At 44.1% G+C, this 14,625-nt stretch overlaps 1 protein-coding gene across 1 annotated transcript in view; it reads left to right on the top strand.

Annotated features, from left to right (window-relative positions):
- The first annotated feature begins 999 nt into the window (after positions 1-999).
- MYO10 (myosin X) overlaps positions 1,000-14,625 on the top strand; it is a 157,081-nt gene continuing 143,455 nt past the window's right edge. Inside the window, exon 1 of the mRNA XM_031052807.2 lies at positions 1,000-1,118. Coding sequence (XP_030908667.2) covers positions 1,098-1,118 — 21 coding nt within the window. The 5' untranslated portion in view covers positions 1,000-1,097. The remainder of the gene's footprint in view (positions 1,119-14,625) is intronic.

Here is a 14,625-nt window from a genome sequence, read left to right as displayed (position 1 = left end):
CAGATGACTGAATTCTGCATTCACTTTCTTTATTGCAATTTTTTTTGTGCATTTCTTTCTGTAATGTGAATGAAATAGGCGTATAGCTACAAAATTTGATTCTGCTTCGCTGTGTTCCTTGTGCTGCTACTTAATGTAGGGTGAGCGCAAAATGATGACCAAGAAGTGCTTCCAAAAAATGAATTATTTATACCTGCTCCACAGAAATGTGAAGGACTGGAAAACCTGTAGAATAAGACACTGAATGAAGCCCGAAGGCTATTTTAATCTGTGCTCTTCCCTCGCTGTGGAACAATGGCTGTTGCAGTATGTATTTAGTGAAGGCACGCAGGAGGACAAGAACCCGTACACAAATTTGCCACAAACTTAAACAAGACCTTGCTGTATGCCCCGGGAGCCTGCAGGTATATGTTCTTTAAACGACACTTAACTTCGCCAGGAACTTTCGCCGGGTGGCGGTGCTTTGCAGTGCTTTGTGTTGCAGAACCCGGGAGCGCAGCACACCCTCACACCGGCGGCCGGCCGTGCGCGCCGCTCCCGTGGCACCCCGCGATCGTTCCACTCGCGCTGGGACCCGTGTTCCCGTGCCCCGGGCAGCGGCAGCGCCCGGACCGAAATGAGCCCCACGGACCCCGCACCGAAGGGCAGCGGCGGCACGGGACGGGGAGCGCGCAGGGGGAGAGGGGCCCGGGGGACTTCCCTCTGCCGGGGCGGGGCGGGGGCGCGGCTGAGCGCGGCCCAGGGAGCGGCGCGGTCCCGGCTCCGCCTCTGCCCCTGCCCCGCCAGGACGGGACGGGGCGGCCCCGGGCAGGAGCGTGTGGCGGCGGGAGCCTTCTTCTTTCTCCTCCTCCTTCTCCTTGCCCCCTCCCCCGGCTGTGGCTATGCGCTGCCCGGACCGGCTCTGAGGGAGCGTGCGGACAAAGGCTGCGGGCCGGTGCCGGCGGTGGGGCGCGATGGAGCGGCGCGGTGGCTGAGGCGGCTCGGTGGGGCCGAGCCGAGCCAAGCCGAGCCGAGCCGGGCCGGGCCGGGAGGCAGCGGCACATGGTGCACGGCTGGGGCTCGGCGCTGCGCACCCTCGGGAGGGCCGAGGGGCCACCATGGACAACTTCTTGGCGGAGGTGAGCGCGGGCCCGTGGGGTCTTCCTTTCCTCTCCTCCTTCCTTCTCCTGCAGCTTTGTGGAGTTGCTCTGTGGGGCAGGAGCCGGCAGCAGAGCGGCAAGGGGCTCCCGAAGAGTGCCGTGTGCTCCCCCGAGCGAGCGCCTCGGTTTGCAGGGGGTTTGCAAGAGCAGACCCTCGGGCATCGGCACTTCGTGAGCGGGCGAGAGAGGGAGGGCTCCCGCCGCCAAAGTACCGGCCTTTCGGGCCGTTACCGGGGGTGGAACTCGAGGCCGCCGGCTTTCAGTCGGAAAAGCGCTCGGAGCTTAATTAGAGCGCTGCTCCGCGCCCCCCGGCGGCACCCCCTGCTGCTGTTGGTCCCCGTGAGGAGCGGGCTGCCGTGGGCTCCGGCACCGGAGCTACCTCGGGTCCATGCCTCTCTGCCCGCTCCGCCCCTGCTACAGCGGCGGGGCCGCCCCTGAAACCGGGTATCGGCAGGAGTGGGGGGCTCGCTCCTCGAGGTTTTTCCTGCATGAAACCTGGCGAGGTTACTTTTCCTGCCTCGCATGGGCAAGGGGGACTCCAAATGGTGAGAGTAAAGTTACTTTTTAAGGCGTGTTTCTTAAATGTATGTTGTTAAAAGATAGACCAAGTTTTCCGATACAAAATGCAAAGCAGTAAAGTTTAAATCTTGAAAGCAGCTTGAACTTTACCATTATTATCTCCTGGGTCTTGACAATCTCCTCACGTTGGATGCGCAATCCGAATCAAAGACCCTTTGCTACTTAGGGTATACACTGAAAGTCAAATCTTGGCTCTTGTTGTCTAAGTTAGCTGAATTTTGTACAGTAATATTTTACCAAATGGTTCAGCCCACCTGGTGTGGACCCAGCGTTACGGACATAAGGTATCTGGTGTTAACACAGTGGCTTCTGCATGTGTGTTGTACTTGCAGGCTGCTGGCAAAGCTTGCATTGTATCTGGGTTGCCACTTCTTGGAGACTGACTGCAGGACTGCTTTAATCTCAGCTCTCACAGAAGCGGTTGCACTGTCAGAGTTGTAAATGCAGGTCAGACATCTGCTTTACAGGCTGTGATTAAGCTGCAAACCTGTCCTTTGCCCTCATGAAATAACTTCCCTCGTGTTCTTGGTGCTGCTGTTGATGCTCCCACAAGAAAAATTGGTGATCTGTTTACTGGAATAGTAATTAGTCAAATAAAAGAAGGTCATACACCTTACTGCTTGTTAGCTTTTCATTTGTCAGGCAACAAAAGTTCTGTCAAGTGCAATAAGAAGGAAGAAATGCAGGATTAGCTTTGAAAAAGTCTGACTTAAGTAGTAATATTGCTTCCTTTTTTTATCCTCCCCCCGCCCTGGAGAGGATGTAGCCCTTGCCTTTTAAAAGCGTGCAAGCCATGAGCAATATGGTAGTATTAGCCTAGCTTTGCAAAATTAATCTGAAGAGTCATTCACTCTGACACAAAGTAGTGTAGCGTGCCCTACATAAAGGTGAAGAAGAGTTTTAATGGTTTTGACTCCCCTATTAGCCAAAATTACTTGCCCCGGGGAAAAGGCAAGTAAATTTTGCTAGTCTCTGTTAGTATTTCTGCATGTATTTATGTTAATTTGTGGTTGCTGCATGCAGACTTTGATCTTTCTTAAGAACTCTTACTCCCTTTCAACATGTTGATATTACTTTAAAAGATCAGTAAATATAGCACCTTGACTTTAATCTGCATCCAAAGTCCCACCCGTAAGTATAAACATTTTCCCTTCCTCACACTGGAGCATACATAAATGGCATATAGGCAGTCTGAGGCACAATTGCAGAAATGCACTTGGCCTAGCCCAGCTACTACAAAAAATGTCTGTTGAAGGCACAGGATTGAGCCACTGGCTGGGTAATTTAATTTGTGCGAGGCAGACATCCTGCAGCTGCTCTTTACAAAAATATTTGCTGACTTATCTGAGAGAAAAACTGTTCTTGTTAAAGTTGTAGTGTGTGGAGGAAAGAGGAAGGCACAGGTAAAAAGCCTGGTCTGTTCTGCTTTCATTTGTCAGCGATGTGAGTCTGATATTGGAAATGAGGTGTAAGGAAGAAATTCTTCACTGTGAGGGTATTGAGACACTGAAACAGTCTGCCCAGGGGAGCTGTGGATGCTCCATCCCTTGCAGTGTAGAAAGCCAGGTTAGATGGGGCTTTGAGCAACCTAGTCTAGTGGGAAGTGTCACTGCCCATGGCAAGGGAGTTGAAATTAGAAGATGGTTAGGGTATCTTCCAACACAAACCATTCTGTCATGTTTTGGGAGGAAGGCTGGTGGGTGAGAAAGGTATAGGTTGCTCCTCAGCATTACCAAGAACTTGCTGCACTGGAGGCAGGAGTGTCTTCAATCTGGCTGTTGCAGAAAAATAGTGTACACCTGAAAGGTACTAGAAGGAAAACCCCTGTATTACTATTTCTCCCAAACTTTTCTATAACTAGATGTTGATTGTGGCCCTCTCTCACTGTAAGGTGATACCCACTGGAACAAAATGAAGCAGCTGGCTTGGATACTGCCAGAGTACAGTCACAGAGGTGCTCCTGTTAAGACTTGCTGCGTTAGGTGAGGTATGGGATAACACCAGGATCCCACTGGTCAGCTGATGCTGCTGTTATCTGTCACTTAACAGCATTATGATTTCCCCATCTTGCTACCCAGTTTCCCTTTCTTACTACTTTTCATATTCTTAGCTTTTATTCTTATAGGATTATAAGTGCCTGTCTCCAGAGAAGCCGTGATTTCCATCCATGTCCCAGTTTTCTAAATCGGCCAAAAAAAGAAAGGGTCTGAGTAAAGAATTAGGCTGGAGGAGTCAGCCCTGGAACTTACTCCCCAGAATGCTTTTATTGCTGGAAGTTATTAAAGTAATTGTACAATTACATTCTAAATACAGAGGAGAAGTGTTTTCCAGGAGTTTAAAAACTAATTCAGGCTGTTGATTGATTTGTGTTACCTTTTGGTTTTTGAAGGAAGGAAGGTCAGTGGCAGAAATGTAACTTTTCCAGTATATTTATGTAGTCATGTTTTCATATATAAGGTGTTTAAACCTGTAGAAATCCCAGAGATCCATACTCAGAATTAAAAGTATGGGTGTGTGCAATAGAGCTGTTTGGCTGTGTTGCTCAAAACAGCCTGAAAAAAATCATTCCCATATGTTTTACCAGCAGCTAGGGTGCTTGCAAGGGAGCAGCCTCTTGTGGTAGCTGAGGTCAGGCTTTTTTCCAGTGAGAATGCATCCCTGCTGGAAGGGGATGTATGCCATAAGGGAAGGAGGAGAGTCATTTCAAGATGAGAAGGAACACGGGGAAATTTTGCACAAAGAAGGCAGGAGAGGGAAGCTCAAACTGCTTCTTCAGCATCTGAAGTTCCCAAGGAGTGCTTGCTGGGGCAGCTGGGGAAGTGGATGTAGTTCATCTTCCTCCTGTTGTGCAGGGAGTCACTTTGCCGAAGATATAGTGTGTTGCACTGAACCGTGGTCACTGTCCTTGTCACAGGAGAAGTATGGCAGTTGCTGGCCGAGCTGCCATATAAGAGATGGTTGGGGTTGGAAGGGACTTTTGGAGATCATCTGGTCTGTGCAGTGCTCTCTGAGCAGTGCTCGGCTCCTGGGGAGTTTGCAGCACAGCGAGCATAGTGGTGCCTGTAGGGGTTGATGGTGGTTAGCTGCTGCCAAGTTCTAAAAGCAAAGGATTTCACTTTCCCCCCATAATTTCCATAACTGGAAGAGAAGGATGAGGACAGTTCTGTCTCCTGCCTTCCATATAGAATGTCTGGGTAGATGATGTTGAAGGAGACGGTTATAAAATCATCATTATTATAGAGGTCCTCTATGCAATTTTGTCTAAAATTGCATAGAGGTTTATTGGAGCTGTGGGTAGCCTCCTTGGAGACACAGCAGATACTCTGTCCAGCATACTTTTATTTTTAGCAGTACTGCTGGTACCTCCAAGTTCAAAATGATTTCCTTCATTTCTGCTTTCCACTGTTGCCCATATTTGCTTGGATACCCTGTTTTGAGGGCAGGGCTCCCAGCATGAGTCCTGAAGGAGCAAGCGTTGAACCTCCTTCTGTGGGAAGGAGATGGTACAAAAATTAATTCTGAGGCTTTGAACTTTGCTTCACGAACCTGTCTGAGGAGGTATCTGCTGAACCTGGAAGCCCTTATTTTGGATATGCATCTTGCAGCAGACTATTCTGTGGTGCTGCTGTGCTGTGGCATTTGGAAGATCGCTGCAGGACTGCTAGCAATGCTCCTGCCATGCAGGAGATGGTTCACTATCTCCTGCAACCAAGTGACCTTGGCACTGACAAGTTTCTGCTCTGAAAGTGAAAATCCTGTGATGCTAATAAATTTCTGCATCGATATACACCATCTTGGAAGTCTCCCAGTTTTGGTTAAGAAATGTCTTACTGAAAACGCAAGTATGGGTCTGATGTTCCAGCTTGTGATGTTGGTGTCAGCTGTTTGGCTTGGCCAAGTTGCATGAGACTGGTGGAGTAAAACTATCATCCCACTGGTGATGGCATAGAAGTTATGTTTCTGGAGGGCTTCTGAATGCCAAAGCTGTGCCAAGCAGGAGCAGTGCCTCTTCTGGCTGCGTTGATGTTGGCTGTGTTTTCTGAAGTTTCTGAGCTGCGACTCCTCATGCTTAGTTTTCTTAAAAAGCTGATGGTTTTGTCAGCCGTTATTTTTAGGTTCATTAGAGAGCATTATGTTTTGACTAGGGAATGTTCCGGGGGGTCCTAGGTCTACCTTACTGAGTCAGAAAGATGTTTTTGCAGGTTTATTTCTGTAAGTCGGGAAATCACATTCAGTTCATCAGTAGCACGTCATCATAACTGCCTGTTACACATACTTCACATGTGCCTTTTATAAGGTACATTTGTGTGACTGAAGCAGAGTCATCGTTGCTGGGCTGGAGCCTAGAAGCCCTGCTGGCACCACCAATATTGTAAAATGACACAAGAATTCTCTTAAAGCTGCAAAACATGTAACTTGAAATTGGCTGTAGAGGCTCTACATTGTACAGGGTCTGCTCGTGGCTTTTTAAGTATGTTCAGTCAAACTCCAACCAAAGGAGAGCTGTGAAATCCTTACCGTTACAGAAATCTTGGCTACTTCTGAGCCTCAGCTTTTTTTTTTACCTTCTGGTGACACCTCACTGAAATGTTCCTTTTTTGTTGGTCTTTTCCCTAATTATATGTTTGTGTCAGCACTTTGAGTAAGGTGTTTTGCTCCAACCAGATTTTCTTCTCTATATGGATTTTCACTTGGTGAGCCCTCTGTGTGGGTGATACTGAAGGCTGTGAACCTCTTTGGCTCTATTTGGGTTTTGGAGCTATCGTACAGCCTGCTGCCTGGTAAAAGGGAATCTTGTTTGAAAGCACGGCCAGTCCCAACTTATCTCTGAAGCCAAGAAGGATGGGCTTGTATCATTAACACTTCACAGTTTTTTTCCATGATTCTGTGGAGGCATGAGGTGACTACTTTGCAGGAGACAGGGGAGCTGGACTTTTCTGTGTCACATGGAAAATTTAGTGTGCTGCTCCCATGAGTAGCCTGAGAAACCTTGGAACCTTTCAGTGCTCTTGTTGCCCCAAGTGCCTCAAACTGTGGAAAGAAAAGTTTGGAGCCCCTTATTAAAAGTTATGCTGTTGATTGCCTTGGTTGTACCATGTTTGGCTTCTGCTATGGTGTTTTTAGCTGAATCTTAGGTTTCAGCTTGGGAAAACCAAAATAGTCAGACTTCAGAAAATAGCTGAAAAAAATTGGTAGGTCCTTATGTGTGCTTATGTGTATTTACGCAGTGTCAATGTGTTTGCACAGAACAAATCCAGACCTAACCCCTAGCAGGTGACTAACATGCCTCTTTTTTTTTCCCCTGGGTTTTATTTATTTATTTATTTTCCTATCTATTTTTATTTATTTATTTATTTATTTTAATATGAGGAGTGCATATTGATTGAACTTAAAAAATATAGAAAAAGATTTCTAGTGAGAGAAATATCTTTTCATGTCTCTTGTGTGGATGTGGCCCCAGTGGAAGGTCGTGCAGTCTCCTGCCAGGGACATGAGCAGCAGCTCCATCCCTTGCACACCTGGCATGGTGACTGTGTGCGTGGGGCAGGTCTGGAGGGAAGTGCGTCCTCTGGGTAGTTTGATCTCGCCATCCTTTTTGGCTGCAGGGCTGGTGTTTTTTCCTTAGTGAATCACAGTCCCCAGCTGTGGTCAGAGCCAGGAGCACAAGTTTAGGGTGGAGCCCCAGGAGAAGGGCAGGAGGTAAGAAGTCACTGTGAATTAAAACTTTTGGGAGGGGGAAGGAAGAATCATCATCCTTATGTCACTAATTGTAGCTACTTTACGTGTTTTGGGAATTGACGTCAAAACTTGATAGATTGATTATGACTTCAGGCTTGTATGAGGGTCGTGGCTTAGGTGTTCTCATTTCTCTTGATCTTCCTGTCACATAATTTGTCATTATGTGACACTTTAAACCATTAGTGAGATGTGAAGGAGGATAGCTTGGCGTTGGGGCAACAGTTCAGGCAGGTTACTGGTTTTGGGGTATTACTGGCTCAAATTTTTTATTTTTTTTTATTATTATATTTACTTATTTATAATTTTCCAAGATGTTATTTGAAAATTTTGACTTTATCCTGTGGTCATATTTACTGTAATGCAACTTCATTTTGGACAACCCCCCGATTAAGAAAGGTTAAGTGGATTATCCTTTTGGTTAGAAGTCCAAACTTAAGCTCAAACACTTCATTATTTTAAGGACAGGACTTTTCAAAGTTTGGATGTAGAATGGGAAATGATACTAACTGTCCTCCACACCTGTCTTGTGAGTTAAGCTATATCCATGCTGATGAAGAAATTACTACTTTGTTACATGGAAAATAAGTGTTATATTGGAAATGTATACTGTGAAAGGTTTGTTAGGACAGAAGGAATGAGTGAAGATTACTAGTGTTTCCAAATGTACCCGTAAGAAGTAGGACCATGTTGGGGAAGAATGTACCGCTTACTCTAGACTCATTCTGCAAAACCAGTGATCAAGACTGTCATCTTGGGTAAGTCCAAGTAATGTTTATGCTTGTTCTTGTTGTCTTCAGCTGGACAGGCACTGCAAAGCTGTGTCAGTGGGTGTCTGGTGGCTTCTCTGCAGGGTGTCATTCCATGGACATCATGACTGAGGAAGTAACTTCCCCACTATAAATGGGTAACTGAGTGGAGAAGGCTGCTGAGTTGTTTCAGCTGTAAACACATCACACCTGTGCTTGTTTTACTGATAAATGTAAATAACTTGCTCTCTATTTAGGTGCTTATTTCCTTTGTGGCTGTGACTGTTTTTCAGTCTAACCTAGATAAGTTTTCTTATTTGGTAGAAAGTTTATAGGGTTCTTTTCTATGTCCACTGTTTTTCTTTGTTGAAATCTCAAACGTGAGTGATGTTGATAAAACTTGATAATACATGTTTTTCCGTCTTGAATAGCTTATGAGGAACAGACCCCATTTTGGTTCAAATTTGAAGCATGGCAGAAACTGGGGTGTGTCTGGTGGTTACTGACCGAAGTTAACATTTCCATTTTGTGTAAATCCTTCCATAGAGGAGTTTAACTCAGTTTCTCTATGAGATATTGTAATTTAAAAGTTAGCAATTGTGCTTAGTTACTTTTCATGAAGAATGAGCCCCCACAGTCAGTAACAGGGGGGGAAAAAAGGAGCCTTTTTTGGCTTTGAGGAAAACTGTGCAGTTTCCCCTTGTGTATGGAAGGAAGTCTTGAAAAATGAAAGGTACTGGTCACTTGTATGGGTTTCTGAACTTGCACTGAAAATTCAGATTCAGTACATCTTTAGCTGGATTTCTTGTTTGTCTCAATGGCCCTGTCTCCAGTGGGTAAATATAAGCTTGTTGGAGCAGTGCCTAAATGTGGGAGTCAATATAATACCTTTTACACCTTCTAGTATTAATGGCATGCTGAAGGAAAATGGCCTGGAGGATAGATGTTATCAATCTCCTGTATCATCCAGTGGCCTGTCAGACTTCAGAATTGAATAGGCTTCCTGTATGTTTGTGTTTGTATGTTAATACATTTTAGCAAATACCTTAATTGCTTCAGTAGAACTTTTTGCCTGGTTTATGGTATCAGACTTTCTTTTCTTTGGAAGTATGTTATCTTCATCTTGTGGTGAGCCTCACTAGAGATTTTTGAAAGAATGTTAAGCAAAGGTGAATATTGAAGAAGTCAATATTCTCTTTAGCCCATCTCTTAGACAAGTTAAATCTTTCTGTGAAATTATTTGGGGTTTTGTTTTGTTTTGTTCTGAGTGAGAGAGAGAGGAAGGAAGAGAGGGGAGCTCAGCCGCAGGCTTCAGGAGCTGAGCTGTGCCTTCACAAGTGATTCTGGCTGATGGCATTCGCAGGGTGACTGGCTGAGTTGGAGGACTCAGGAAATAAAAGGCTTAAGTACACTTTGATGTGTTGGTGTTGCCTTTTCCTATATATTCTTGGGAAACTATTCATAATCCTTTATTGTATGTCAGTAATACAAGAGTGTGTTAATACGAGCCTGTTTTGTTTTGGAGAATGCCCTTAAGGGAGATGCTGTAAGGATAACTTAGCAGAGGAAAATGGTTGTTGCTTTTTCCCCTGGGGCAAAACGATGTTCCCACTCTGAGCAAGTTTTCCCGAGGGCTTTTTATCATGGCACGTCTGCCTCAATACTGCGGTAGTCATTAAAAGTACTGAGGACTTTTTGGTTTGCTTTTTAGGTTCTTAACTTCTGTACATGATAATGTTGGTAGAACAGCACTCGTCTGGCCAACCCTGCCTTCATGGTCTCAAAGTCAGGACTGATTTTGGTGCTTGTAGCATAACCTCAGGTATGGATCTGGGGTTCAAATGTTTGATGAGTGCTAGCTGTCATTAACTCCAGATGCAATTACAAAGCAGAGTATTTCTGAAAGTTGTCATCAAGTTAGTACCCCAGTCCTGTAGGCCCTCTTCTTTTCCTTGCAAACCTTCATCCATGGTAGACTGTGAAAGTGGTGTTGCTGCAAAGCCTTGTGTGGTTTTGATGTTGTGCACTGCGTATATCTATTCTCCTTTTCCCAACCTTGCTAACAGAAATACAGGATTTCTCTGGGAAGATTCTCACACCCCCCCTCTGCGTTCAGCCAAACTGGTCCTAGTTTTGGGGCTGGGAGATAAGAGAAGTTTATTCCTTGTTTTGAAAAAGTATTGATGTTTATAGCATCATCGGAAATGGATTATTTGGTCCCATTTTAGTTGCTGTTGTTTAAGTGTTCCTTAAAATGTTTACTCAGATGAAGTGAAACATATTTGTTAAGAGAATAGGTTTGTTTTTCTTACAAAGTTGTTTATCTTGAGGAAAAGTCAAATCCCTTTGTTTAACCTACCCGTCTGGTTTACAAAAGAGTGGAGATCACTTCTATTTGACCATTTTAGTGGGTAAAAATAGATACAAAACAGATACAATTGTGTATCTTGGGTATATTTTTGTTTGCTTCAGAAAAGAGCCAAGTTGGCAAGATGCTGGAGTTCACATCAGGACAAGGAATAGGTGCCTATTCTGCAGGTCAGACGTCTTGCTTAGTTGGTTGTCTTCCTGGATCTCGTTCTCTTACTAAATACAGACTGTGGCTTTGTGATTAGGGTTTATCTCCTCATTACAGCTTTCTGGTGATGGGTACGATGGATAGATTTATTTGGTGTGTGCAATCAGTTCCTATATTCCCTAAAAGAAAACGAGAGCAGCGTTTACAGCAGGGCTTTAAAGGATGGCATTTCCTGCTGCTTTTCAGATCGTGTACCAGGAGGAGTGTCTGATGAAGTGCGCTCTTTGTTGTTGAGATTCCCAGAGTTGGATTCTGCTGTCTGATACTTGATAAGCTATTTCAAGGAATAAACAGATGGAGCAAATCTGAGCTATAAAATATAATTTGCGTAGCAGCAGCTCAGTTTTTCCCCCACCCCTTCTTGCAATTGTATTTCTAATATTTTATGTGCCAAATCTGAGAACCTTTAACAGGTGGTAGATGGGATTTTGCTGAAGTTGCACAGCGCTTGCAGCAAAAGGGTGGTCCTCTGTTTTGCGTTAGTTTTGAGAGTCTCTGTTCCTGATTTCTGTTTCTGTCACACCATTTCTGCCATCATTTGCTTTGGTGATTCAGTACTTTAAATGACTACAACCCTGGTGCGGTAGTAAACTTTCTGGCTTTTTTTTGTACAGAAGCCCATTAATAAACTTAATTGCAATGTAATGAATAGTTGTAGTAAACTTTTACAGTATAGTTACACCTTTGTCAGTAGGAAACCTTCATACTATGCAGTTAAAGTGGAGATACCATCCGTAGCTAGTGGAGGACAGGAAGGTGTACCCAGATCTGAGTATTTTCTTGTGCTCATCCAGTGGTCCTTTGGTAGAGCTTGTTCTTAGCAGTCCTTAGTGAGTGCAAAGGGAACACGTCAAGTTGTGGAATCCTCTTCCTTTGGATAGTGATTCAGCATTTACTGTCTTCCAGGTGCTTCTGGAGTTGGGCAAATACAGGCTATAATCCTGATTTTAATTTCTTGAACTTGGGTGCTGCTTATGGAAGCAATCCTTTATATTGCTTGCAGATACCTGATTTGAGAAGTGCACAGTCTCTTTATGTGGTCAGAGAGTCCACAAAAGCTTTGCTGTTTTTTCTGGGATTTTTTTGGCTTTTTTTTTTCTGCTGAAAGTCATCAGAGGCAGCATGTGCTGTGGCTATCTCAGCGCACAGTGATGTGCCTTGTGGTCTGTATGTTCAGGGGAGCCATCTCTCATTAGGAAAAAAAGTGAGTGCATATTAATCAGTGGGTTAAATGAAGGGGCAAGAAGTGCTAAGGCAGCAAAGGTATGGACACCTGCAGCAACAGATCATGGGTGATGCTGCTGTGGGGATTGCCCAAGGCACCCCTCTGGGAAGCGAAGGAAAGGAGCATCAGGCACTGAGCAGGAGCAGATGCTGTAGCAGGATGTCTTCTCAAAGTCATGCCAAAGACATCTCAATGTCCCATCTCAACATTCCTTGTTGGATGGGACAACAATATCTGATAGCTACTGCTTTAAAATGCATAAATTAAGCTCCTTTTTTTTGGCTTTGCAATTCCTGTCACAGCTGCAGAATAACCTTCTGTGCTGTCCTGAGGCCAGCTGGAGTTTTCCTAGCTGTAGGTTTTGAATGTGTTTTTCTTTTTTTTTTCTCTGGTTGGGCCTCTGGTATTACAAAATGCCAACATTTTAGAAAGTCTTGGGTTTTAGGGTTGCTTTTCTGAATATCTTTTTTGGTGGTACTGAGCAATGGTGTGCTTCTGGATAGTTTTACACAGGCTTATTGGAAAAACCTGGGGTTATTCTCGAGAAAGCTGCAGTAATGTATGCCTTAAAAATAGGACTTCGTGGCATTTGTTAGTACTGCTCCATTGGTGGCAATATTACTGCAGTAAAAGTTGCCCTTTTTAGTTTTACTTGTGCTGAAATTCCTGCTTTCTGTTGTCACGTGATCTTTTCCCAGTAATTTTGTTCCAGATGCTGTACCAAAGCAACTAGTAAACAGTGAGTGGCTCTTTCTCTCCAGAGGAGCAGTTGTGGTGCTACCAGTTGCTCTTCAGCAGGCAGCTGTATTTTCATCAGATCTTGGTAACTGTTAGAAGAGGGAGACTTTTCAAGAGATCTCTGCATGGTCAATGCTTTACCTCCAAGACTGCAGAGGTAGCTGGTAGCTTGGAATCATTAAGAAGTCCACTCTACATCTTTGCTCTTGGAAGGGTCTGAGACCACCTGGAAGCTAAGATGCTTCTTGTATGTGCTTTTAGAAAGAAAAGACTATGTCACTAAGCTCAAAGGTATAGCTGTGCAAGCTGCTGCTTCTTTTGAGGGTATGTATATTTATTTAGCTTGTTGATATTATATTGTACTTCAGCTGCAATGCTGTGCACTGTTGTTTCCCTGTGTACCAATTAAGAGGAAGCAGGTAGGGGGAAAACTGTACCTTGTGCTCTATGATGGTACAAATCTAAATATGAAATTTGCGCCATCTTTTTATATTAAAACTGTTGTTCCATACTAATGTTGATGTTATCTAATGTTCTTGTGTATTGAACATGTTTTTTTCCATTTAAATTTAAGTAAATGATTTGGCACAGCTGGGGAAATGCCTATATAGGCGGAAACATATGGCAATGAGTTGCTTCATGATTATTTAAAAACAAAACAAAAACCAAGGCATTTGATTTGTATGTCTTCTCCCTCTTTCTGACTTTTGTAGTTGGGGTTGACTGAAACAGTAAAGCTATTTGCCGTTTGTTTTATTTTCAGTAACTTGGGAAGTTTGTTGACAGCTCAAAAGCCATACTGAGCAAAAATAACAAAAATATCTGAAATAACTAAAAGCTTAAATTCCCTGCTGGAAAGGTGGTTTGTTGAGGAGAAAAAATAAATTCAGAAGAGGTAACCATTAGTGGCTATAAATAAAGAGTTACTCATTTTGGCTCCGAGATGGGTAAAAGAGAGAGGTTGTTAAAGGTTTTCATCTTTACTATGTGGTAAAAAGTAAGGTATGTTATGCCCCACCATTTTTTAGATAGCTCTAAAAAAATAGCTGCACTTGCACTGGCTTCTGCTCAAAGAAAGGTCTTTAAGTATGCCCGCATAAATGGCAAAAGAGGTTTGGCCGCAGTCAGAAATATACATGAACTTATGAGTAATTTCACTTCTAATAAGTTGTCCCCTGCAAGGCAGCATCTCTATTTGTTGGTATGTTTGCAGTTGTGATAAACCACTGAATTTTGTTCCAAACCAGTATCTTTAATCCTTCGAGCAATATGCAAACCATGTAGGCAGTAGCTAATGTGTTCCTAGTGGGTCAGTAGGTCTGGTCTTGTGGAAAATAAAGCTTGGTTTACAACCAGTGATGTGCTGAGAGTCTGCTGGGTACCCAGGAAGAGCCCTGGAGACCCTATGGTGTTTGGGAGTGGCTTTGGAGGGGTGCCAGGTTTTTCTAGGCTTTAAGTGTTGGGATTGACGTTTTCCAGTGGGGCACCTTGTGCAGTCTGTGTCTTTGTGTTTCTTGTACTGTGTACAGTGCTGATCCCATAAATTACATTTTTTTTGTTTAAAGTCTTTGTTTAAAGAAGTATCTACCTTTCAAGCTTAGCTGTTTTTCAGCCTAATTAAGTGAGGAACTTGGGGACTTGCATGAATAGCTGAATAATAGTTAATCACTTTGACTTCACAGGTGCAGTACTATGGCTTTCATCTTCATACCTAGATTTCTTCTGCCTTGGTGTTGACTGGTCAAGCACTGGCACTTGTTGTGCCCTCTTTCCTCTTTAATGCCAGGTGCTTCTGTGGACATGTTGTGCTTCCCAGGCTTCTTTGGAAGGTGATAATAAAGATGGAATGCTCCTGGGTTTATCCAAAGTCTTACTCATTTT

The sequence above is a fragment of the Melopsittacus undulatus genome, chromosome 1 (assembly GCF_012275295.1).
Source record: "Melopsittacus undulatus isolate bMelUnd1 chromosome 1, bMelUnd1.mat.Z, whole genome shotgun sequence".
In the NCBI taxonomy this organism is placed as follows: Eukaryota; Metazoa; Chordata; class Aves; order Psittaciformes; family Psittaculidae; genus Melopsittacus; species Melopsittacus undulatus.
This window is presented reverse-complemented; position numbering and strand designations above follow the sequence as displayed.